Genomic DNA, 27,419 nt, shown 5'->3' with positions numbered 1-27,419 from the left:
AAAGTTTTCTATATTTTAATGTGCATTTTAGGAGCATTATATTGCTTGATTCCCGAAGCTTCATAAAGTTCATCAGTGTCTAACAGTTTGAGGTGTTTCTACATATTAAGAGGAAGTTCTTTTATCTATGGGAACAATATGTCAATCCGAGAGCAAATAGTTGGAAGTAATTTGCCTTGCGGGTCGGAAAGAGGGTTTTCCTCTACTCAACTTATAGTTCGATTTGTTTTATTATTTTCATTGTAATTTCTACTCTACTTATTGTTGTTCATTTTTTATTGTAAATTTGTACTATAGTTAGAATACTACCTATTACGGCTGAGCAATTTTATTCCAATATTTCTAATTGTGATAGTAATCTAATTTTAAATATTTGAATGAATACTCCTACAAAATTATCAATTTGATAATCTTAGTATATTATTGTAGTATAATAGACAATTGAACTATGATTTATAGTATTTTAAATTTCCTATAAATGGACAATTTAAAATACTATAAATTATAGTTTAGTTGTGGACAATTTAAAATACTATAAATTATAGTTTAGTTGTCTAATTACTTTTACATGTTTATGTGAATGTTATTTTTATTATAAACATTTCTAATATTTATATAAATACTTTAATTTTAATTTTAGATTTATCATCACAAATAGTAGTGTATGGTATTATTTGTGAATTTATTCAATTTTTAAATTATTTTGTACAATGCTAAATTTTTGAACTGAGATGGAGAGATAATTTTATTGATATTTGGCTCATTTGTTGGTCATGATGAATATATTTTAAAGTTAGGAGTTTAGGATTTAGGTTTCAAGGTTTGGGTTTTTAGTGTAGATGGTCACTATATTGAAACAAATGAGCTCGACCAGGAAATGTCTCACCAGTCCAATCTTAAATTATAGCTTTTGATAAACAATATCTTAAATCTCATTAGGAGAAATGGTAATTATATATTCTTTAGGTTTGTTTGGTTTGTGTGATGTAAATTTGCTTTATTTTTTAGTCTTACGGTCAGAGTCATTTTTCCATTTTACAAAAATAATGTACAGTATTATTTTCCACGTATTTATATTTTAGCTGAATCCTAACTTCCTTTGTTTGTTTTTACTAAGCGGGCCATATTAAAACTTAAACTAAAAACAACCGCTTTTCTGAAAAAATGGAGTAATATACAGAGAGAGTTTAAATAATTCATTTTTCAATTTTAAATGCAAAATGGTTAATTCATATTTTCACAGAATTAAATTATTAGTTTCAAATTCGGTATTGTTTGTGCTGTCTCTATGCTGAATTAATTGCTTAGAGAACCCGCAACGCATCCGAGACGAGACGGACGCGAGACGCGTTGCAGCATCCCGTCTCATCCCTGTCTCGCCGAGACGCTGGTCTCACCGAGACGGCTGGCACGCGCTGGCGCTAGGCGTGACGCCCACTCGCCGGCCCGCGAGTGGGATTCGTCACGCTGACGCAATAAATTATTTTTTTTAAATTCGAATTTAATAAAAAAATAAAAAATAATAATAAATTAAAAACGGTAATATGACCATTCAACGGTTATTTTATTAATTTTTTTTTCTTTTTTTATTCTATAAATACTCCTCTTTCACACACACAAACACACATCTATTCTTCTCAAAGCATCTCTCTTTCCTCTCCAATTTTTATCTCAAATCATTTCTTTTATTCTTCTCCCAAATTTAATCCATTCATGGATCCATTTGAGCAAATGCGGCGAATAATGGAAGAATCGCTTATAGAAGATCGACGTATGGAGGCGGAGGAAGCCACGCCGCCCCAAAGACGATCCCGGACTTACATCCATCGTAACCGGGAGGAAGCCTCCGCAAGGTTAGTACGCGACTACTTCTGTGATAACCCGGTATGGGGAGAGACCTACTTCGTCGCCGTTTCCGCATGCGGAAACGGCTATTTCTGCACATCGCAAATACATTGGCAGCCCGAGAAGAGTTCTTCCAAGAAGGGTTCGACGCCGTCGGCCGTCCCAGCCACACGACGCTGCAAAAATGTACTGCAACAATCCGTCAGCTTGCTACTGGACAAACAACGGATTTGTTTGACGAATACCTCCACATTGGAGAAAGCACTGGGAGAATGTTCCTGATGAACTTCTGCAAAGGCGTCTGGGCAGCCTTCACCGACGAATTTCTCCAGAAGCCAAGCACGGCAGATTGTCAGTTTCTGCTCCACCTTCACAAAGAAGTGCACAGATTCCCCGAGATGCTTGGCAGCGTCGATTGCATGCATTGGCAATGGAAGAATTACCATGTGGCGTGGAGGGGGTCATACACGAGCGGCCACAAAGGCACCCACCCCACCGTTATACTCGAGGCCGTTGCCGACTACCGGCTATGGATTTGGCATGCGTACTTTGAGGTCCCCGGATCGAACAACGACGTCAACGTGCTCAGCCAATCTGACCTCTTCACCGAAGTTTTGAATGGTAAAGTGCCGGTCATCAACTTCATCGCTAACAACCGGCAGTATAAAATGGGGTACTATCTTGCCGACGACATCTACCCGAAGTGGCCAACCTTCGTGAAGACGTTCAACAGGCCGGTGAATGAAAAACATGCTCTTTTTGCGCAGAAGCAAGAGGCTGCTCGCAAGGATGTGGAGAGGGCGTTCGGGGTTCTCCAAGTGCGCTTCAACATTATCAAAGCTCCGGCTCGTACGTGGTTTATGGAGAATATGGTCGACATCATGTATACGTGCATAATCTTGCACAACATGATTGTCGCCGACGAAGGACCTAAGGCGGAAAATTGGTTCGACCTTAAAACCCCGGGAAGCTCTACCGCAAGTAGTCCACCTCGCAGTGGAGTGTATCCGTCTTTGCAAGAGCGGTTGTCTGTTCGGGCAAGGTCACGTGATTCTAACGCCCACGCCCAACTCCAGGAGGATCTAATGGAGCACATTTGGACAAAATTTGGCAACCGGCAGACGCACATGATCTTTCTTCTGCTTCTTTGAGCTTTGAGATTTTGAATTTAGAGAGAGTGAGCGGAAGAAATTAAATTATGTATTTATTCATTTTTTTAGGATTTTAAATTATTTTCTTTTAATTTTTTTAGAATTTTAAGTTGTAATTTTATTTTATTTAATGAAGTGTGCTTTGTTAATTGAATTCGTTGGAAATAAAATAAAAAATGAAATTAAATGAATAGTTAAGGGATGAGATGGTTAAGAGACGGTTAAGAGATGGAGGGTTGCATGTGTTGTCTCTTAGTTAAGAGATGTGATGAAAAGTACTGTGGGGCCCATGAATAGTTAAGAGATGAGACGGTTAAGAGACAGATAAGAGATAGCGTTGCGGATGGCCTTAGTTTTGCTTGTGTTGTGTGAATTCATCTCGGTAATAATTAAAATTGTGATTTACTAATGAATTTGAATGTTTTACAAGAAAATAATAAATGTACACGTCCATTTAATTAGAGAAAATAAGTTTCCATAATTATGGTGCAATTGTACACAAACCGGCAGCGGCAATACAAAACCAATTGATTCAAATTCTTTTTTTATTACTAATAGATTATTGTTAGGTTTAGCATACTGAAAAGCATGTTTCGAGTGAGTTCGCACGAATGGAATCTTGCTTGTGTACGAAAAAACTCTACAATTCACTTTTGACCCGATTCAGTATTATTCGAGCATTTCGCACGAATAGAATCAGTATATTATTACATTGTGTTTGCTTGTGCGTTTATAAGATGTTTTATAAACATTTAAATGCATAAGAAGTAAACAAAGCCTAAGTCTTTTGCTTAGTAGACTGGTTGTGGACGTCGTCCACTTTAAGGTAACTACAGTCGGTTCTATGCAATGCTTTGCAAAAGAAAAAGAAGAATTTCACAACCTAGATAGGCTTTGGCTACCTATCGTGAAAGGTTACAATGTCAGTCCGATTATTTCTAAACCTTATTGAAATAAGATGACGTTGGTGTGGTATAACACTGAATGGATCGAACAGCAAGACGTGTCTTTATGCTATCTACTGAAAGACGAGGTCTTGACAAATATCTATTTCTTAATCAATGTACGTTAGCATTGAACATACGATATTGAGTATCTACTACTTTGACTTACCAAAGGTGCGGGTTTTTCGTCACCCAACGATCCAGGTATATTGGGTAGTGGTGATCATTATCTAGCGGTGCTAGGATTGCTATTATGTTGAATCGTGCGCGAGGTGAGTCTCGTTTGATAATGTCCTCAAGAGGAGCTTGAACAAGGTTTTATTATTCGGAAACTGGCCAGTTGGAATTTAATTATTCCATGAATAATAAATAAGTGTTTCTTGCTAAGTCCACTCTTGGAATTAATAAGATGTTAATTAATTAAGTCCATAGCAGACTTTAATTAATTAATGGACATTTCTATCTTAAGCGCGAGAAATAAATAATAATAAACAAAATGGAAACCCGGATTACTTGTAATTTCGGATTTGGATGGGGAGGTCAATATTACGTCTGTAGTGGCTGCTCGTAATATTCCAATATAAGCTTGTATTAAATTGTGGGTTCAATTTAATTAGTAAAAAGCTAATTGGGGGAGCCCATATCCAAAACCTTCCATAGATCCCTGACTGAGCACAATATGAACTATTATAAATAGGAGAATAAAATAGACAGAAATAACAATTTTTTAGTGAAATTTTCGTCCACTCTAAATTGAGAGAAGGGGACGATTTTTCTTAAGGAATTTCTCCTCCGTGAGATTTTCAGCTCCTCCTCCGTGAAAAAGTTCTGTCTTCTTTATTCGAGTCCTAGTGTTTCGATAAGATCAGCCCACCCTGATGTCGGAATACAGTTCGGGACACCAGTCAGAAGATCTGTGGTCTAGTATTGAAGATCATCGTGGAGAAGGCGCGAGCAATCGACGATTCTTTGGAGAATCAACGAGGTAAATTGGCTAACTCCGTAGCAAGCATGTTTTAGAGATTTTTGTGCTAAAGCATGTATGTAATTCAAGTTATGAGCATGATACATGTGATAATTACGCGAATAGATTTTGTCTAAATAATCTGCTAAATAGATCCGTATTATGTGATCCGTTAGAACGCACGCTTCCGCTGCCAACCCCTACAATTATAACGTGAAGGTTCAAACAATTTGTAACTCATTTGTTATTAATTTAATTTATAACAAATAATATTGGATTAAATTCACTAAGAATACGAAAAGCTACCCGTTTTCTATAAATTTGACTTGTACAATGATGATTTACTGAAACGGAAATACAAAATTTGATTCGACTTTGTTCTACAAAATAATTGAGTTCTACCAAACAAAGAAGCTTGAAGAATTGATGTAAATTCATTTTTGCTAGGGGTAACTTCAACAATACTTCAACTCATTGTTGAGATTGAATTAGCTCCAGCCATTCTGCAAAAGGTATCCTATTTCATTTTTTTATTGCTATTTTTGTACAATATCTATGTTTATTATGTTGAACTATAGCACTAATGTTGAGTATGTTTTTTTTCTTCTAATGTTGAGTATGTTTTTTTTTTCTAATTGAATATTTTTTTTCTAATGTTGCAAATTTCATTTACACTATTGCTTCTTTGTTTGTTGAATAAAGAAAGGGAGAGAAGTACTTGATTGAGCTGGCCGACGAGTAAAGCTTGGGTAGGAAGATGTTTGTTGTCCAAAAAAAAAAACCACATAAAATATTTGGCGAAGAAGATGAGAATGAAAGCTTTTTTTGCTAGGTTATATCGGCTAATAAAGTTATCAAATGTTACTCTAAAAATTTACATGAAAATTATTTGTGCATCAAATAATAAATCAATTGATGATATACTTTGCATTATACAAAGTAATAAAACATCTAATAATAAGTTAATTGAAGATATATCATGCAAAATACAGTCAAGTTATTTAAATGTTTACATGAAAATTATTTGTGCATCAAATAATAAATCAATTGATGATATACATTTCAAAATTAATCTTATCACATTTTAAATATTCAGATTCTAAGAGGACTCACCTCATCTCATCTCATCTCATCACATCCCATCCCATCCCATCCCATCCTTTATATTTTGTTCTAATAGTATTAGTAAATAAGGAGTATAAAATTAATTAAAATATATATTCAGAATGTAATCAAATAAAATATATATAATTAAATTAATATATAAGAAAAATATTCCTAAAGTCTGCCAACCTTATAATTTTCTATGTAATCATTCAATTCCAAAATTTAACAGATTGAGAGTATAATTAATATTTTTAAATTTATGACTGTTTTAATTAGTTTTGTAATGTCAGTTTACGTGTGTGTTTATATACAAAGTATATAATTCAATATTTAATAATTTTCATTATAAGTTTTTAATTGGAATTAATTATAATAAATGATATTTCATTTAATATTTGTGCTACATAATTATATGGAATTATATAAATTTTGGATGAAAATATAATGTGTGTGTATAGCACGGGTGGAATACTAGTAAAGAGAAAAAAGAAGAGTTCGGCGCGTGGGAAGAAGATAGTTTAAAAGTTGTTTCTAGAAGTATTAGGTTAATTGGAAATACGTCTCCGCTCTATTTTAAGTTCATTACTGTACCTCATTATATTTTCCACTTCAAAAATTAAAATTCCAAACTCCATTTGTCTAAGATTATGAAGATCGTTTCTTTATTCTCAGTCCGACATATATTTTCCTTTTCTAAAATGAAATATCATTATTTGTATTCATTCTCTTTTAACTAAATACACAAAATAAAATTACATGAAATTTCATGTCTACTTAAAAAATGTTTCATTCGGACCCTAAAAATAGAAACTTTTGAAACAGCACAAGTTTTAATGCAAAAATAGTAAAGTAAGAGAAATTGAAAGAAAAGTATGCTAGTAGAAAATGAGTCTCACCTCATTAGAGAAAAAAAATTCCTAAGATATAAAATTTATATTTTTAGAAGACAAACCAAAAAAGAAAAGAGTTTCTATTTTTAGGCGACGAGAGTATTTCACAGCACTCAATAGATATAAATTTCAGAAAAATAGATCAAACTCGCCAACTTTTCAGAATTTGGGATTAAACTCATTGATCTTTCAGAATTTGAGATCGAGACACACAAATTTCTTAAAATGAGGTATTTTTGCATTTTCTCTTTTCTTTCTTATTATTTCCGTCACAAAATATATAAATAATTAATTATATAGTTAATTTACACGACATATTAAAATTGAGTATTTTTCTCCTAATTAATCAAATTTATGACCATTTTCTCATATCCTTTTTAATTATTTAATAAATTATTTTTTTCTTTTTTTTTAAAAGTGTATATATGTATGTTTTAAATTATTTAATAAAATAAGTTCGCCGAATTTTATATGTAAAGATAATAATAATAATAATAATAATAAGAAAAATAAGAGAAAAGAAAGAGAAAAATACAAAAAATCTCTTATTTTAAAAAAATTGCATATCTCAATGTTGTATTTGAAGGATCAATAAATTCAATATCAAATTCTAAAAGGTAAACGATTTTTTTTAATAAAACATCTTCTCAATAGAGGTAGAGATTTTATAGTATTGAATAGAGAATGAAATCAAACCAATAGTAATTGTTAGTCTAAGAATCACTAATTCATTTAATTTTTAAAACATAGTATAAAGTAATCATTCATGAAAACTAAAAAAGTAATGCAACTTTAGTATTTTTACATAGCTAATTAATATGAGTAGTAGTAGTATATATTTATTATGTCATATGCCTATATTATAATAATTAATACTTAATAAATACTAGTACATATTATTATCATTATTATTGTATTATAAATTAGTAACTAATTTAGAAAATATTATATAATTTAAAATTATGAACCACACTTAATCACAATAACAGATGTAATATATACTCCTATTATTAAAATTAATGAATTATAATAACAAAAATATAAATATACAGAGTAATAATTATTTATTATATTCTCTATTAATAGCATATTAAGTAAACCTTAAATTTTAAAATTATGAATTACTGATTATATTACTATTGTTATTTTATCAATTAAAAAATTTAACTTCAATTATTGAGGTGATTAGTTAATTACATTTAATTAATCAATACTATGAATTTAAATTTTACTAGTACTATTTTTATGATATTCCAAAAAGTAATCCATAAAAATTATAGTACTCCATTCTTTACCAATAGTAATTATTTTATAAATAAGCCCTGTTTAGAGCATCCACAATGACGGCGAGCGGACCGGCTAGCCTATTCCCGGCGCTGCCCGGTCCGCTCGACGAACCATTGCAGCCGGCGAGCGGCAAATAGGCGAGAAAAACGGCGAGCGCACGCCGATTTGCGGTTGCTAGCCGATGCGTTCGCCGATCAGCTGGCCGCCATTGCAGGCTCCCGATCGGCCAGTCGATTTTTTTTTAGTTTTGACGGGTTTTAAATATTGTAATTTGGTCCTTTAATTATCGGAAATTACATTTCCGGATGAAGATTTATGTATAGCAACTTTAATGGAAATAAAAAATTTCCAAGCTGACCCCAGCCAGGGGCTCTGCCCCTTGGACCCCGCTCTCGGGGGAGCTGCCCCCGAACCCCGGACCAATCATAACGAATTCAAACAAGTGTGCACTCCGCACTTCCAACTTATTTGATGTCTCATTATGATCATATTGATCAATCAAGTTAATCCAATTACACTAAAATATCCAACACCGGATAGCGGCGACGACAGCGAGGAGTGAGGCGGAGGCGGGGGGCTCGTGTGTGGAAGAAGAGTTTTTTTAATTAATGTAATTTTTTTAAATTAATGTGATTTTTTTTAATTAATGTACTTTTTAAATTTTAATAATATAATTGAATTTTCTCGTATCTGTGTCATAAATTTAATTCCGTATTTTGTGTGATTGTTAATTATTTGTTTTATATAATTTTGAGTGATGTAGCTAGGCTATTGCTAAGCTATTGCTGGGCTATTTGCTTGTTTTGATGATATGATAGGAGGATTTTCAGTGCTGTTAGTGAGACAGAAGGAATTTGTGGCTAAGCTATGGTTGGACTATGACTGGGCTATTACGGTGGATGATCGGTCAACCTCTACACCAGCCGACGTGCTAATTTGAATACAATACTTAATTCCTCAATTTTATTATAGAATTAATTAATTCATCCGATTTCGGCAACAAGGTTGCTTCATCCAGCTGTCTTGAGCGTGACTCTCCTCCCTCTTCCATTCTTCCCCAATCGAAATTCCAAATCCCCACCGCCGCCCCTCGATTCCTTATCGCTGTCATTTTCCTCAATTGCACGAATTCGATCCGGCAGCGAGGTGATGGGCGCCGCCGATGCTGATACTGCGGCGACTCTCCGTTCCGCTGTTGCCCCTGCAAACCTATCCCTCATTTCCGCCCTGCTCGCCTGTGCAGTTGCTCAGTTCCTCAAACCTTTCACTACTTGGTAGGACTACTTTTTTTCTTCTCTTTTAACATTGTTGGAATTTGTCTGCATCAAGTGCAATATTGATAATGTGAGGTGAGACTCAATTATTTTCCGTGTGCTTCTTCGGAATACCTGCTGAACAAGATATTACCCACGCTATACGTTCTATTGCTCGCTATTTGAAGCACTGCGTCATAAATTTGCGGATATTGTGTTGATCGTTTGGTATAAGTATAACATTGCATTTTCACATGCAATTAGGAAATGTAATTTGTACAAGTTAATTAATTTTGTGTGTTTTTTATTGTATACTACCAAGAAAAACTATCTGAAACATAAGGAAGGTTTTTCAAGTATATAAAAGTATTCAATCTGAATATTGTTTTTCTGTTGATGCTAAAATTGATATCTGAAACGTTTATGTAAAGTTTTTTGTATATGAGCTCTAGCATGAACCGATATAGATTATGCATCAGCTCAAATATTTATGTGTGCTTCTGTACTATACCGTCTATATTTCACTGGTTTTGGGAGTTTCAGAGGGAAACCAAATTTGTGTGATCTTCACCTTTTTCCCAGACTTCATGGCTGCGAAAGTTGCTATTAAAGCATATGATATAATATTTGAGTGAGTTGCATACGAAGCTAGCTATCTTAAAAGGGATTCACTTAGCATAGACCATATAAGACAAGCATTTTATCATAGCTATATATTTCTAACTTACCACTCACGTGTTTTCGATGTGATAATAGTTAACCTTCCAACTTTTATCAGATAGAAACTAGTAGCCCTTGTTATCATTCTATTTCGTGTTTGATTTTTCAATATGTCCCCTTTAGTTATGTAGGTTGAAGGATAAAAAATGGGATTCTAGAAAGATGGTTAGCTCAGGTGGAATGCCATCATCACATTCAGCGACTGTCACTGCTCTTGCAACCTCAATTGGCTTGGAAGAAGGAGTAGGAGCAGCATCATTTTCCATTGCAGTTGTCTTGGCATGTGTTGTATGTACTTTCTAAACCAGGTTTTCTCCCTCCTTTTAGCATTGTGTGCTTGTTTATTGAGTTCTAAACTATGTTTGACTCATCAGATATGGTAATTTTTCTACTATATATGGAGTTTCTTATCTTCTTTCACAAAGTAGACTGGAATATGTTACTCCATTAAGTTCAATGTTTCAAGTCAAATAGTTTAACAGGGGATAATTCTTTTATATTATTAGGGTTTGTAACCTTTTTCCTATTTCAATATTGATATACTACAGGTGATGTACGATGCTACTGGCATTAGACTTCATGCGGGTCGGCAAGCTGAGGTGCGATCTGGTTTTATGATGACAGGATGGTCTTAAATTAGATAATTTTTTTGCTGCAGTTGTTTCTGACATATCCGATGCCATTTATTCCTACTAACATTGCAGTTATTAAATCAAATTGTGTGTGAATTGCCCCCTGGGCATCCGGTTGCTAATGTAAGACCTCTTCGAGATTCGCTAGGCCACACTCCACTGCAGGTACAGTTTGCTAAATTACGTATAAAAAATATTATAAGTTTGGTTGCCTGAATTGCCCCCTCGACATAGTTTGCTGATGCAATCTGAAATGTATATGTATAGTTTGCTGAATTGCCCCCTCGACATAGTCTTTTATATACGGGCTCAAGTATGGTTGTCAGAAACGTCCTCACCCATTTTCAGTATTTTATTGTCATATGATGGAAGATAACTTCTACTTGCAAATAAATGATCTCCTGGACTTACTATACATATACTTTTTACTCTTTTAGATATTTAGTAGAATTCTATAGAATGCAAGTAGAAATGTGCCGTACATATGATGGGGGTAGTGGAGCACCTTCTATTCTTCTGTTGCAGTACCATATAGTAGTAGTATATAAGATTCTGTTATTTAACAGATTTGACTAATAAGTAATACTATACTGCCTTGAATCCTGGACTTGTAAACTTCAAACCATGACAACCACACTTATGGTTTGCTAATCTCCAACTCCAGGTTTTAGCAGGTGCTTTGCTGGGATGTTTGGTGGCATTCCTCTTGAAAATAAGTTCTACATAACAGCGTTTAACTTTCCTTTGATATATCAAAATCGCTTATAATCTTTTGAAGATTTGGAAAAAAAATTACGAGAACATGAAGAATCTGCATTGAAGATTTTATATATGTAAAGCTGGTTTGATTGAGATGTAATCCTGTTACAAGTCGAATATTTGTTCAAATGACACTGAACTGTGTAGTGTATGGGCTCGTGAAGTTTCTCTCATAATGTTCCTGAATGCTTTGGGCTCGTCTAGCCTGTTGTACGGGTTCGTTTCATCTTTGGACGAGTCAAACTTATATGCAATATAGTTGGCTGCTCGTTAAAAATTTACATACGACAGAATTGAAGTATATATGTGTGTAGTAGTAATATGCAATGAGTACTACTAAGTTGCAAGATTGATATAACACGTTATTTTAATTTAGTGATAGGTTAGGGCGTTGTATATCCGGATTTCATTGAAGAAAATTCAACAGTCATCTCTTTTAGTTAGCAGTAATGTCGTGTTCATTTGAAGCAATGTATTTGGAAGATACTAAATGTTGTGAGCGTATACAATATAGCAGAGGAATATTGTTTTTATGATTGATAATTGAGGGCAGAGTCAAACACTCTTTCTCCTTAACACAATATGCTCCATGATTGAAGTGAAGATGTTGCACTCAAGTCAAGTCCAGGTTTTTGAATCACAAAGTTGCCACATCCAGTGTTTCAACTTTCAAGTAGATTTTTATATATTAATTGCTCATTTATCACGAATTAAATCAAATAAGTAGAATAAATTTATGTAAACAAATGTAGATACAGAATCTACATTTTATTTCACTATATCCGAATAAAGTCATGATTGGCTAAGAAGGGATAAAACAATAAAAAAAGTTAATGAAATATGGGTCTCACTTGTATATATTAGTTTTACATGAAAGATAAGTGGAATGAGTTAGTGGAACGAGGAACCATATTACCATTTATTGTAAAAGTGAACCGGAACTCCTATTCGCGGACGAACTAAAATGGAAAAACGGGACTCCTATTTACGGAGGTAGTAATATAGTTGGCCAATAAATGAGAAAATAATAAAAAGACCGACCAAAAGAAATCAAAATTATAATAAACCAAGAAATAATACTCCAGTTGGCCAAGAAGTGTCGATCAAAAAGACCATATTCCTTGTGGAACTCTTTTGGACACACACACACACACAACACACACACACACATACATGCATAGTTGGTTACAGTTGTTCGGTTGTTCCTTTCACCTTCATGTCACCCACCAACACCTTCTATCATCATAATTTATGGGTCTTGGTATGAAAGTAATAATCATTCCTATTTTTTTTAATAATAGAAGAAACAATACATAAAATGGACGGTTAGATAAACTCACAAATGATGATGCAAACCATGATGTAAAATATACAAAGCTTCCAGCTTTGCAAGATTCTGGTTTTTGAGTTAAACTTCCAAGCTAAATTCAGTCATAAAATTAGACACTATAATTTTTTAGTATAATTATATGTAGAGACATGAATATGATATGCCGCAGCTCTAAATAATCAACCCATCAAATGATCAAAACCACCAGCTTCCATCGCAACCCGAGGCCCTTGAACGTTGAGAAGCAACTGCTGCAGCCACCTTCTCGTGGTTGGATCCTCCTGAAACGAAACATTGCAAGATCAGTTCACAATTAGATCGACCGTTTAACTTCACCGAGAAAACATCCGTTAGCACTTACACGAAGGCAGCTACTGAAGGTCGCGTCTCGAAGCATGTCAGGCAAACAGCTTCTCAGAGCGTCGCAAGCTCTGTGTATACAAGGAGATTGGTTAGATATATGAATGAAGAAACGCATATGTTGACAGACATACCTTGGATTATCAGACAATCGAAGATAGCATCTGATAATGTGTTTCAGCAACCGTGATGAAGGCTGTTCAGCCAGTGCAGCAACCATGTTCCCCAGCACTCTACCTACTGCAAAAAAGCGCTCAGCGGTGGTGCATATATACTCTAAGCCCACATCATCAAGCAAAATCTTTTGCACAATGAAAGTTGCCACCTGCGAAAAGAAAGCCTTGATTACGAATCTGTATCACTATAATTTCTCTACTCTAATAGGAGTATATTACTATTCCACTGGAGCAATTTTCTACTATGCCAAGACACAATTTTGTCAAGTGGATTTGCTGTATGATCACTAATTTGATCCAAGGAGGTATCATTTGCTAATCCATCGTGACAGGTGACAGAATTTTATGTCACTAAAACAAACTGGTCCGCTCAAATAATTTATCATAGTATTCGACTATCGTTCTTAACCCACCTAGTTCAAATGTTAATTGATGCGCCAAAAACACTAATTGAGGTTTAATAAGGTGGAATTGGATAGTTGTATAAACCAACAAGATAGATTGTATTTATATTTAGAGACGTATTATTAGCCTCGAAGGCATCTCTGAAACAAGGGTACCAAAAATGAATAACCTAGAACTGCTAGAAGGAACATACTGTTTTAGACAATTCACTTCCCATCTCCATAGTGCGCAAGCACAAGGGAATGATCTCCGTAGACAAAAGGAAACTGATAACTTCGGTGTCATCAACCTGAGAGCCAAACACACAATGAATCATGAAGAACAATGCAATATGAGGTTCTCTTGCAATGAATGCAATGGCCATCGCTGAATATACATGTGGCAACTGTTGCTTTGATGGTAGCTTAGGTTGAGGACAGAGTGGAAGGAAAAAATGATGTTTTATTAGAAGTCAGGCTTGACATTTTAACAGAACAAGACATCATAGCAAAGTTTGGTTTAAGAGGAGCTAGACAACATTTTATTGCAAGTAAGTTGGGGGATACTTTCATGAATGCAAAAAACTAATGGGGTTTGATTGACGGCAACAGCAACAGGGACGAAAATGATTGATGGAGAAGGGTGGTACGTTAAAACTGGTAATTATTATTTTGTTGATTCCAGGCCCCACCACATACCAGAGACCATTAATGAGAATGATTCCATCCATAGTTCTACTACCCTCCACCTTATTACATCGTCTCAGCAAGGAAAGAACAGTTGCAAGTTTTCCATACATAGCAAGATTTTCCTTTTCAAAGAGCGTAACTGATAACACTTCTAACAATGCATGCATAGAAAGTTAAATAGGTCAATAGAGAATACCTTGACCAAAGCACCTATAACGCCTAAACTTGTAAGCCTCAGATACTCAAAGGGCCTTGATTTGCTGGTCGTATTAAGGAAAGGATACAAGTAGAGAGGAATGTGTGCTGCAACAGGGAAACATCAATAAAAACCGACACTTTCAATCATAGCATCCCATGTCCAACAGAAAAAAAGGAAAGAAGAAAAGTTTTATATATAAGGGAGCAGTTACTTTTTTGAACAATTTGGATTAGCCTTTTTAGCAATGTGAAGTTGCAAGTAGAGGCAGTCATGCTATCTTATTACACGGTGACCCACCCTATGAATTCAGTGCATTACATTTATGCTACAATCAAGAGTGTGAAAAGGACAAAATCCACTGACACTGACAAGACACGTGAGATGAAAACTCAGAAAAAAACTTGGGACTACATTCTAATAAAAAAACTTGACCCAATCAAGGTAAAACGGAGTACACAGCACTGGTAGATGTGGCCAATAGCATGATAAGAGTGAAGAATGAAAGAATGGAATCATCATTGTACCCACAAAGATAGGAACTCCGTCCCTACCAAAGGAGAAATGTAAGAGGCTCCACTAGTCACCTGACATGGTTAGTATCACTAGATTAGGCAAGATACTACAGATGTCCATGAAAATTACCATTGAGGAATAACATTCTTGTGTCCAGATGTGAGGCCACACACTGCAAGAAAAGTGAAAAGCATGTAAGTTTAAGAAGGTCCATAAGATACTTTCTTTATATTAAGATTTATTTTATCTGGATGACCCAGTACTTCCAATGATATTTAGCTGGGGCAATGGCTATGCTAGACTGGGGACTGAAACAAGCCACATGAGGTAAAAGCATAGTCGTAAACAGCAGGTAAATGTCTCCAATTCCAACTTCTGCATTTTTTCCTACCACTTTCCCACGCTATGTGATTTGATCCATGTTACCTAAGCAACGCGAAGAACCCGAATGGGTTGGGCCGAAGTCTTGACTTCGGCGAAAACGAGAAGACGACCGTTGAATGTGATGCAAGGCACCGAAGCGCGTATGGGCCGAGTCCAAAATCGGCTGACATGTTGAGGTGGTTTTGAGAAGATATAAATGCATGGAACGGGATAAGTTTGTGGAGATATTGAGAAGTGACGAGAAGAGTGATAGATTAGGTTCTGCATTTTATTGAACGGCAAATGTTAGCCGAGGCTTTCCTTGTAAAAGAAAGAGTTATATTTTTTTTTCTTATTTTCGTTTTCAATCCTATTCGGTATATTCACTATGGCTGAGGTGCAATATGTTGACATCTTATCGAGAATAAATGGACCACCAGCCTACAACTCCGTATCAACTTATCATTCGAGTTTTCTCCCTCGTTTGTGGCGTCATTCTCCGTCATCACCATCCATAAATCACGTCTTTCCCAGCCACATTCCATCCCTTTCTATCGTGTCCAGTTTACATAAAGTATTCTGGTCGCATTACAGTTTCCGTGAAAAAGCTTCAGTTTGATTTTATAGTTTGCTTAAGGTATTGATTACATGAGATTGCATTATTAAGTTTTGTTTGATAGTTTGCTTAAGGTATTGATTACGTGAGCTTGCATTATTAAGTTTTGTTTGATAGTTTGCTTAAGGTATTGATTACGTGAGCTTGCATTAATAATTTTTGTATGATAGTTTGCTTAAGGTATTGATTATGTGAGCTTGCATTATTAATTTTTGGTTGTTTTCTTGCAACTTTGGGTCTCAAATTGTAATTTGCGTAAAAATGGCCTAGTGATTAGTTGTATCATGGGATGTGAGCTTGATTACATGAGCTTGCATTATTAACCCGCCAACCTGACCCATTTACTCCATTAACCAGCCAAACATGGCAATTTATGACTTTACATTTTAATTATTATGCTAAGACTTAAATTATTGGACATATTATGTAATGACTTTATATTTTAATTATTGTGCTAAGGTTTGAGATATTATGTTTCTATCATTTTCCAAGTTTTTACATGTTATATTTCTTATCTTTATCTATGTTAATAATATTTTTATTCAACCATTCATAACCGTCATACACCATTGACAACATTGATTTGCAGAAAAATCAACAATCACCAAATCAATTTGCAGGTAGAAGAAACAAAATCTGTATGTGAACAGAGACGGATGTTACCTGAAGTAAAGCAAGTGCATTGCAAACTCTATTCGACTGTGAAGGAGTCAGATTTGGCGGTGACAAAACAGGGTAAATGGAGACTATTTCCTGGAGGAGGTCAATAAACAACGGAATATGTATAAAACACAAATGCAGCTCTAGAATTGCTTAAGACTAATGCTCAATGGTTTAAATAAACCAAATTTCAAGCAAAAGTAGTCCTAAGAACAAAAAACAGCCAACTTTAACATATCACACCAAAATTTTGGTAGAAGTTAATAATAATAGGAAAAAAATCAGTCCCTAGATAACTTCATCAAAAAGTAGGGCGAAAAAGGTTAGCATGCACAATGTTTACGTCGTAGATTTCAAGTCATGCAGTAACCGACAATCCCAGTGAGATGAAATTGAATAAAGTATGAGGCAGTATAGCTTTTACTGCAACGGCCTAACGTGATCCAGGTTCACTACACTTCCCAATGCTTCAAACTTCTAGTTAATTTTTGGTGCTATTACAACCAACTTATTTAGCCACAACAGATAAAATAAACTACATATACAGCAAGGTATTGGGTAAGGCAACAGGCTATACTTATAAAAACATTGCTCGGTTCCAGAATGATTGTATCGAATATCTGAAGCACCATAAGAGCACAAAATTGACAATGTAGTTAAAATAAAAGCTTCTATTTCCATAATTGAGAAACAAAGAATACATAAACTAGAATCGTCACGGATCCAAATATTACCCTGGCATACCACTATAGAAAAAGGAAAGTGCAATTTCATTTTAATGATATCAACAAACCTGCAGAAGAGCAGCAATGGTGCCAAAGGAATTCCACAGCAATGGAGCCAGATCTTGAAAAAGTTCTCTCTTCTACTTGAATGGAAATAAGACAGTGGATAACAGACATGAGACACAGAAGCTTAATAAAACTGATAGAAATGAAATAGATGCACATAAAACCTAAAAGACACAAATTTGCTACTTACAAACCATTCCACCATGCAATTCAGCAGACCAAATCAAAAAGCACAAAACTTTGCAAAGTTATTCAAATGAAATAACGTTTCCTTGTTGACATACACGAATTTACTGACAATAATTTTATTTTTACACATCCCCTCGTACCAAATTTCCTTATCGTAGTTTACAAAGTTCGTTCGATTATGAAATGTGATATCATAAATGAATCATAGAAGGGGTTTCTGAGAGTCAAAATAAAAAAATTTACAAAAATAAGATGTGAGGGTAAACATTCAGACTCAACATTTCACCTTGGAAAGTTCGAGAAGCGCATTTTCTCGGAGATCCGGATTGCAAAGATCGAGAACCAACTGCTCAGATGACTGCATCCTGCGGTCTTTGTTGGCGGCGGCGGAGGAGCTGCCGGTGGCCTCAAAGGGGACAGCTTTCAAGTTCAGTGGCGGAGGAAGGGTTGACATTTATCCGGTTTTCTTGTCTCAATTGGCAGGGGCTTCTTGCTTTTCCGATTTGCTTAAGAGGAGAGGAGAGAGGTTGGGAATGAGTCAGCTTCGTGTTCCGCACGCGCCGCCGGTGGAGGAATCGGATGTGTGAGGGAGAGTGCGCTGCGGTGTTGGAGACGCGCTGCCGCTGCAGATATTGGAGAGAGATGGAGGAAAGGAAGCACCAAATAAAATGGAAATAGGAGTGGGGTTTGGAGTTTTAAAAAGAGCAACATAATCCTATTTGGTTGGATTAGGTTTATATAATAAGATTAAAAAAAAATATGATGATAGATGATAGTATTATCTAATCTAATTTCGTCGTAAATCAATATTCCCTAACACTCACATAAGTTAACATCTCTAGTGATTTATTATAACTTGTTTTTGGCATTCGTATTCAGACTTATTAAATGGGATGAAATGCATGAGTAGCACATATGCATATAGGCTCATTTGCATACGTGTGTGATGTGATTAGGTGCATAATTTACATATGACTATATTGTGTTTGTTAAGAAACATACAACTCTTAATAAAACCAAAACTCCGCAAATATGAAAAATGCGTAAATATGTACTAACACCATAATATGTTGTTTGTATTAATTATATCGCTTCCCAATGATATACTCCACTAATTAATCTTCAAATCTTGAGTGTATTTAACATTTTGCCCAAATAATTAAATACATATTACAAATATTTTAATAACAGATGTCACAATAAATTTATCACACATTGTTTCATTTGTGTACCAAACATGCCTATAATCATTCACCATATGGCAAACTTTCTTATAAATATTACTAGTATAAACTTTTTATAATTACATTGTACTTAGTTAAAGTACAATTATTATTTTTAAAATTTAAAATGTCAGCTAGTAATGATGAAAATTCGAAACAATTATGATTAGATTTTCGATGTGTAGGTTTTTTTCCAAAAAGATACATACCGAATCACACATATTACAATATTTACGAAGTTGTAAACAAAATACGCATTACATTGTCTATGGAAAAGGTCTACCAAAAAATAGATAATAGTAGAAAAATACTAAAATTAATATTTTGTCTACCCAAACACCCTCCTTTTTCGAATTTAGGATGCAGCCCGTTGGGTAGGTATAGTTTTAAAATTATAAAAAAATGTACGTTAGTTGGATTCCATAAATTGAAACCGAGATCCAGTATTGTTTAATAATGTTTCTCGTATTCATGGAATAAAAATAAATGTAAATAAATATGTAATTATGTTGTAAATCTAGTGAAGTAAATTGTAATGTATGTGAATTATATTATTCATGCAATCGAGTTCCATTTTTTATGAAAAAAAGCAGCTTGCAAAGTGATGGGATACGAACTAAACAACTAAACAATAATTGCGAGCCCAATAGCAGTGACGGCCCATCAGCCCAAAACCCAAGAAAGAGTATCAGTTCGGCACAACCAAAGAGTTCGGTCACAGCCTATAGCTCGGTAAAAGCCGACCAATCGAGCTCAACTCTCAGATCGGCAAAAGCTTCGGCACAACCAAAGAGTTCGGTCACAGCCTATAGCTCGGTAAAAGCCGACCAATCGAGCTCAACTCTCAGATCGGCAAAAGCTTATCGGCAAAGTTCAGCAGTTCGGTCTCAGTATTCGACCGAACAAGGAGATAGTGGACCCATGCAGGATCTCCACGACCTCCATTACACCCACGATCTATTTAGTGGTATTAAGCAGTTATCAACCCCCCTACCAGGGCGGCAAACCACGATCTTAGTTCGAATGTATAAATAGAACTTAGATCAGATAGACCAGGGTTAAGCTCTCTAGATCCTGAATCTCATATAGCAAATCAGTATTGTAATCTGTAAGCGAGATCAAGCAATACAAATTTGCCCTCTATTCTTCCCGTGGACGTAGATTTACCTCAGTAAATCGAACCACGTAATTTTCAGTGTTGTGATCTTCATTTATTACTTGCATTTATTCCCATCAAAAATTCGCTAAATCATCACTGGCGCCGTCTGTGGGAAACGACAGAAAACCAAAACTGTGATAAAAGCGAGTTTTTGATCCTCTTCCACCAAAAAATGCGTACCAGATCACATAATACCCATACTTCCGTCCGTGATGAACGTGAGGAAGCTAGTCCAGCCCGTAGGTCTGGAAAACAGCCTCGGGAGAAATCTGCCTCCAGTTCTCACGGTGAAAGAACAAACCACTCAAAAAGTCATCGCACCGAGCCTTCCCAGCAGCTCGATTTGAATGAGGCTGTCAAGTTGTTCTTGGCTGAGAAGCAGGATGAGTTCTTAACATTCCTGCAAAAGAGCCAGAAGCCGGAGAAGAAAACGGCGGATTCTCCCTCCCCCTCCAGACATGAAAGTCACTACCGCAGTAGTGTCGTATCTTCCAGGAGAAAGAATCCTCACCACCGATATGTTCCTTCTCCTCCTTGTTACCGGAATCACAGGAGAACTCCATCTCCACCATACCGTAGAGATGTCGGATTCGCTATGTATGGAGCGCTGAAGACTCCATTTTCGGATGATATCACCAGAACTCCGTTGCCACAAAATTACCGAACTCCGTCAGTGACTTATGACGGGTTAGTGGATCCTCATGATTTCCTGGGACGCTATCAGTATAATATGGCGAACCAAGGTCTCAATGAGGTTCATATGTGTAAGCTGTTTCCCGAGCTGCTCATCGGGAACGCAAGAAGGTGGTTTGATAGCCTCCCTCAAGGCAGCATTAGATCTTACAGAGATCTAATGGATGCTTTTCATAGGAGGTTCTTCCAGAAAGCTGAAACCCGAATCACTTCGGCTCAGCTGCTTTCTATACGTCAAGGTCGCGATGAAAAGATTAGCGACTTCATGACAAGATTCCACAAGGAATGCCTACAAGTAGATGATCTCAATGATCTACTTGTCATTTCGGCATTCCAAAATGGAATTCTGTCAGGAGCTCTCTACAGAAAGCTCGTTGAATGCAGTCCGCAAACAGCTCAAGAGATGTGGGACATTGCGGACCAGTTTTCTCGTGCTGATGAGGCAGACCGTCGAAAACGGTCTTTAGACAGCTCTTCCAGAGGAGACAAGAGGAAGCCCGATCATAGCGATCAGGGACATCCTCGCCGAACTCCTTTTGAAAGAATTCAAAGGGCACCGGTACAAGACAGATTGGGACCACGTCTCAATCCTGAGAAACCACCCGCTCAGTTCATACCATTGAACAAGTCGAGAGCGGAAATTTTCGAACTGCATTCTGATATGTTCGAAAAACCAAAGCCGATGACGAAATCGGCCACGCGCCGAAGTCAGGATAAATATTGCTCCTTCCATCAAGACCACGGTCACGATACCGAGGAGTGCCGAAATTTGGCAGCAGATGTTGATGTTCTTGTGAAAGCAGGGACATTAAAAAAATACCAAAGCAAGCCGCCGAAAAAGAATAAGAAACAGAGAAGTGCGAACTGCGCTCCTCAGGATCCTAAAAGGCAACAGGATCCCGAAGACGATGACGAGCCGCAATATGATGGAGTAATCCAGACTATTGACGCTCTCCCAGCCGGGAAGACTAAATCGTCTCTAAAATCAGAGCGCAGAGGCTTCAATCGAGAGGAGCCAACACATAAAAGGCTGAAGAAGGAGGAAGTAATTACATTTTCAGATGCAGATCCCGTCCCGGCCATTTCTCCTCATCAAGACGCTATTGTCATTCAAGCTGGAGTGGCAAACAAACTGATCCACAGAGTGTTTGTGGATACAGGAGCGTCGGTTAGCATTCTTTTTAAAGAATGTTTTGATAAACTGGAAGTGGATCCAGCTCGGCTCAGTCCGGCCCCACTTCCTCTGAAAAGTTTCGCCCAGGAGGACACCCGCCCTGAAGGTATTATCAACCTTCCGATTACGGTAGGAAGAGCGCCTACTAGCTCCAGTACGGTGATCGAGTTTTTTGTGGTAAAAGCTCGATCCCCGTATAACATTATACTGGGAAGAGACTGGCTCAACACAGTTCGGGCCATTTGCTCTACTTATCACCTCACAATCAAGATCCCCACTAAAGGAGGGATAGCAGTCATCCGAGGTGATCAAAAGAGAGCAAAAGAATGTTTGCAGATTGCGCTTAAAAGTGCCGAACAATCAGATCGGCACCATCAAGCATAGCAATCACAGCAGCCGGAGTCAGAGGCAGGCGAAATGAACGAAGTCACACCGGAGCCGAACTCGATGAAAGTTCAGTTATATGAAGATGATCCATCTAGAACGGTCAAGATCGGTTTCGCGGGAACACCTCTACTCCGGGAAAATACCATCCAGCTCCTCAAAGAGTACAAAGATGTCTTTGCGTGGTCTCCGTTGGACATGACTGGAGTGTCTCCCGAGGTAATTACACATCGGTTAAATATTGATCCTTCAGTCCGGCCTATAAAACAGAAGCAAAGACTCTTTGCGGCAGAAAGAAATCAAGTCATCCATGACGAAGTCCGCCAATTACTGAAAGCGGGTGTATTATTTGAAGTAAAATATCCTTCTTGGGTGGCCAATCCTGTGATGATCAAGAAAAAAGAAGGAGGATGGCGGATGTGCATAGATTTTACGGATCTAAATAAGCAATGTCCTAAAGATTGCTACCTCCTTCCCAACATAGATAAAAAAGTAGAAGCTCTGATAGGCTTCGAAATTTTCTGTTTTCTTGATTTGTATAAAGGATACCACCAAGTTTTAATGGATGAGAATGATGCTTCAAAAATGGCTTTCATTACTGACTTCGGTATTTTTGCTTATAAAAAGATGCCATTTGGTTTAAAGAATGCCGGAGCCACATATCAAAGGATGGTAGATAAGCTATTTCGGCACTTGATCGGAAAAGAGGTTGAAGTATATGTTGACGACATAGTTGTTAAAAGCAGAAGCACTTCGGAGTACGAAAACAATCTCAAATCCACTCTCGACGTGCTCAAAAAAGCCAACCTCAAACTCAATCCCCAAAAATGTACCTTTTTGGTAGATTCGGGAAAATTTCTGGGTTGTTGGGTTTCAAAGGAAGGACTCAAGGCAAATCCCCTAAAGGTTCAAGTTGTTCAGAACATGGCAATGCCGAAGTCCATACACGATGTGCAAAGGCTAACTGGATGTCTAGCCGCACTGAATAGATTCCTTTCCCAAGCAGCCGAAAAGCAAATGCCGTTCTTCAATGTTTTGAAGAAGGCACCAAAGTTTGAGTGGGGAGCCGAACAGAAAAAGGCTTTTGACGAACTCAAAAGTTATTTAACCGAACTTCCTACTCTCTCTGCTCCAACAGATGCCGAAGTGATATTCTTATATTTAGCAGCATCAGATCAAACCATTAGCGCGGTGCTTGTACGAGAAGAAGGCCTAAAACAGCGTCCTATCTACTTTACAAGCCGAGCATTAAGAGGTCCCGAAACAAGGTATCAACCTCTGAAAAAAATTGCTCTGGCATTAGTAAATGCAGCAAGGAGACTGCGGCCATATTTCTATGCTCACAAAGTATGCGTCTTAACCGATCTTCCACTTCGGCAAGTTTTGACTAAGCCAGAAGCATCAGGCAGAATTGCCAAGTGGGCCATAGAGTTGGGAGAACATTCAATAGAATATCTACCTCGGAAAGCCATCAAGGGACAAGCCTTGGCAGATTTTCTTGTAGAGGCAAAGTTCGATCAGGCAATCCCTATTATTGCCGAACAGAAAAATCCTACCAATGATGAACTAACACAGCCCCAGAAACCCGAAGTAGAGCCGCCGGACTGTTGGATTGGATTCGTAGATGGAGCTTCGAATAAGACAGGAAGTGGAGCTGGTATTCTACTTATCGCTCCCGACGGACACGAAGTAACTTATTCACTTCGGTTCTTATTCCCAACCACTAATAACGAAGCCGAATACGAAGCCCTTCTTGCCGGACTTCAGTTAGCGCAACATCTACTTGTCAAATCTCTCAAAATTCATTGTGATTCACAAGTCATAGTGAATCACATGCTGGGTACAAGTGAAGCCCGTGGTGAAAGGATGAAAAAATACTTGGACAAAGCGCAAAGTATTAGCCGAAATTTCTCTTATTTTCGGATAATCCACATTCCCAGAGCGGAAAATAGCCGAGCAGATACTTTAAGTAAGTTGGCCTCATATCCGAGCTCAAAGGTGGAGGAATTACCGCACAGAAGCATTGATGAAGCTGAAGTACACTCAGTAACCAGTTCACCAAACTGGATGACGCCAATATTAAAGTATCTAGATCAAGGACAACTGCCCGAGGATAAGAGAGAAGCAAGGAAAATCACATGCCGAGCACGTCGGTATGAACTTCATGAAGGAGTCCTATATAGAAAGTCCTACCTTCAACCGTTATTGCGATGTGTAGGACCAGAAGAGACGGATTACATCCTTAGAGAAGTTCATGAAGGATCTTGCGGTAGCCACATCGGAGCTAGAGCATTAGCTAAAAAAGTTCTGAGATGGGGATATTATTGGCCAACTTTGGTACAAGAAGCAGTACAGCTAGTTAAGAAATGTACGAAATGCCAAATCCATGCAAATATCCCAAGGACGCCGCAGACTGATCTATGTGCTACGCAAAGCCCTTGGCCTTTTATGCAATGGGGCATAGACATAGTAGGACCACTACCACAAGCTCCCCGGCAAATGAAATTCTTGATCGTTGCCGTGGATTACTTCACAAAGTGGGTGGAGGCTGAACCATTAGCTACGATAACAAGCTCAAAGGCATTAGATTTTGTCTGGAAGAACATAGTTTGCCGATTTGGCATACCCCATATCCTCATTTCAGATAATGGGACTCAGTTTACTGACAAAACATTCAAGAATTGGTGCCAAGAGTTGAATATTCAACAGCGGTTCACTTCAGTCTCTCACCCGCAAGCAAACGGACAAACGGAAGTAACAAACCGTACTTTGGAGAAAGGATTAAAAACTCGATTAGAACAAGCCAAAGGACAATGGGTAGAAAATCTTCCTCAAGTCCTATGGTCTTACCGAACTACGCCAAAAACCTCCAACGGTGAAACTCCGTACAGTCTAGTGTACGGCACTGAAGCCGTAATTCCGGTTGAGATCGGCATACCCAGCCCCCGAACTCTTAATTTCTCAACAGAACTGAATGACGACGGACTGAGAGCCGAACTAGATCTTGCCGAAGAAAGAAGAGAATTGGCCTTCATAAAAGAAGCCAAGTACAAGGAGCAAGTAACCCGGTATTATAACCAAAGGGTGAAAAAGCTGCAGTTTCAAGTGGGAGATCTCGTATTGAGAAACAATGAAGTAAGCCGAGCAGAAAAGCTGGGCAAACTTGAACCCACATGGGAAGGTCCGTATCGGGTGTCAGAAGTCCTGGGAAAAGGGTCTTATAAATTAACCCACATGTCAGGAGAACAAGTACCCCGAACATGGCATATTTCCAACCTCAAGAAGTTCTATTTGTAAGAGACAAGGTCCGGTCAGTCTTGTGTCTAGTTCGGTCCTAGGGTTATGTGCTTTCATATTTTTATTGTGTCTAGTTCGGTCCTAGGGTTGTTGTTCGTTTTTTAAAAGGTTAAAATCTTTTTCGTCCTTTTTATTTGTCTCTCTATGTGCGTTTTGTCTCTTATAAATGTTACTGAGGTATATTGATCCTTAAAGGCTTATCCCCTTTTTTTAGATCATGTATTAAAGACAATTGTGAGTCCAAGCTTCTAAGGAAGATACAAGATTCCACAATTCAGCTTAAGAAACAAGCAATTCGTCTGAAACGAACTGCAATAAGCCGAAAACCACTCCGGCTAACTAGGGAAAGTCCAATCCAAGCGATAAAACTCGCCAAATAAGGACACTAACTAAGTCCGGTCAAAGAAGAGTTTACTTCATAAGACCGAGGACGAGTACAATAAATGAAATAAAAAATCGCTGAACTGTAAATACGCAGTGATAGAAGCGAAATTTCATTTACTAAGTCTTGTTGGGCATACAATTCCGCTGCCCTACGAGAATGCGTTACACTATTACAAAGGACTATTCTACTGTCTACGATTGCTAAAGTTGAGCCACCTATCCGAAAAATCCTCATGATGCTGAGTTCGGGCGTTCCGAGCAGATGAAGAATAAGTAGGTGGGCGAGATGCTCTGATCGACCTACCGCCTCTTCCCTGAGTCCGGGAAGTTCTAGCACCTCGGCGGCGAAGAGTCTCTTCACGAAGCATTCGCTGATCTTGCTCACTCATATTCACAACTCCTCTACGAACTTCAGGGCGTTCTTGTCTTGACGTTTCCGGTTGCTCCTGAGTCCGTTGCTGATTTGGAGTAGAAATTTGAGTAAGTGGATTAGAGGTTTGAGTTGGAGTGTGAGCATCTGTTAGCGGGAAACGGCTAAGGAATCTCTCGATTGAGGGACGCCGGGAAAGAATGATGTCGTACAGAGAAGCCAAGCGCCGCAATGATTTCACAACTTGTTGGCAAGCCGAGCTCTCCAGCACATTGTTCTTCCGGAGTACATGAAGCTTCTCCCACTGTTCATCAACTTGATTCTGAACTTCAGATATAGTCATTCCCCCGCGCCCGCAGATGAAATCTTCATATGCAGTCCTCTCAGCGATGACAGTATTCAGCTCGGCCTCCAGATCTTTCTTTATGGACTCTAAGTCCTTATTGTTGGACTCCAGCTCCACTAAACGAGCCAAGAGTTCATCATACTTCATCTGGTCATCTATAGCTTTTTTCTCAGCTTCATTTAAAGCCAAAGAGTATAGCCGCTTCCAGTGAAGTACCTCCAGCTCCTTAGAGTTAAGAATACGAAGCAGCTATGTCAGTTCGGCATTTCAGTTTACCGAGCAGACAGTAAACCACAATAGGAGTAAAAGAGATTAAGAAGAGCTATAAGGAAGACACGAGTGTAGAAAGAAGAATTTTTTTCATTCACAAGAAAAAATTTACACAAGGAGGGCTTCAAGGCCATTTTACAAATAGAAAGAAAGAAACTAAACTAAGAGAAGGGAGACGAAATCATACTTCGCCAGTTTCGTCTCCGGCTTCCCTGTGGGTTTCAGCTTCTTTCTCCTTGTCGACCTCGGTCTCAGCCTCGGCCTCCCTCCTCCCTCCCTCCTGCTCGGCGCCCCCAT

The 27,419-nt window shown here is 37.5% G+C and overlaps 2 protein-coding genes across 2 annotated transcripts; one reads left to right on the top strand and one right to left on the bottom strand.

The window, feature by feature from the left end:
* The first annotated feature begins 9,166 nt into the window (after positions 1 to 9,166).
* On the top strand, positions 9,167 to 11,853 carry LOC121802382 (uncharacterized membrane protein YuiD-like). Its single transcript, XM_042202048.1, has 5 exons — positions 9,167 to 9,462; positions 10,293 to 10,449; positions 10,710 to 10,760; positions 10,866 to 10,958; positions 11,458 to 11,853. The coding sequence occupies exons 1-5, from the start codon at positions 9,338 to 9,340 to the stop codon at positions 11,518 to 11,520; spliced, it is 489 nt and encodes a 162-aa protein (XP_042057982.1). The 5' UTR covers positions 9,167 to 9,337; the 3' UTR covers positions 11,521 to 11,853.
* A 1,030-nt stretch (positions 11,854 to 12,883) lies between these two features.
* Positions 12,884 to 18,509, bottom strand: LOC121804946 (CCR4-NOT transcription complex subunit 9-like). The gene is made up of 9 exons (XM_042204673.1): positions 18,109 to 18,509; positions 17,636 to 17,707; positions 16,846 to 16,935; positions 15,333 to 15,375; positions 14,688 to 14,794; positions 14,017 to 14,112; positions 13,377 to 13,567; positions 13,244 to 13,313; positions 12,884 to 13,163 (listed from the first exon to the last, which is right to left on the bottom strand). The coding sequence occupies exons 1-9, from the start codon at positions 18,274 to 18,276 to the stop codon at positions 13,062 to 13,064; spliced, it is 939 nt and encodes a 312-aa protein (XP_042060607.1). The 5' UTR covers positions 18,277 to 18,509; the 3' UTR covers positions 12,884 to 13,061.
* Positions 18,510 to 27,419: the final 8,910 nt, after the last annotated feature.

The sequence above is a fragment of the Salvia splendens genome, chromosome 5, assembly GCF_004379255.2.
Source record: "Salvia splendens isolate huo1 chromosome 5, SspV2, whole genome shotgun sequence".
Classification (NCBI taxonomy): domain Eukaryota; kingdom Viridiplantae; phylum Streptophyta; class Magnoliopsida; order Lamiales; family Lamiaceae; genus Salvia; species Salvia splendens.
This window is presented reverse-complemented; position numbering and strand designations above follow the sequence as displayed.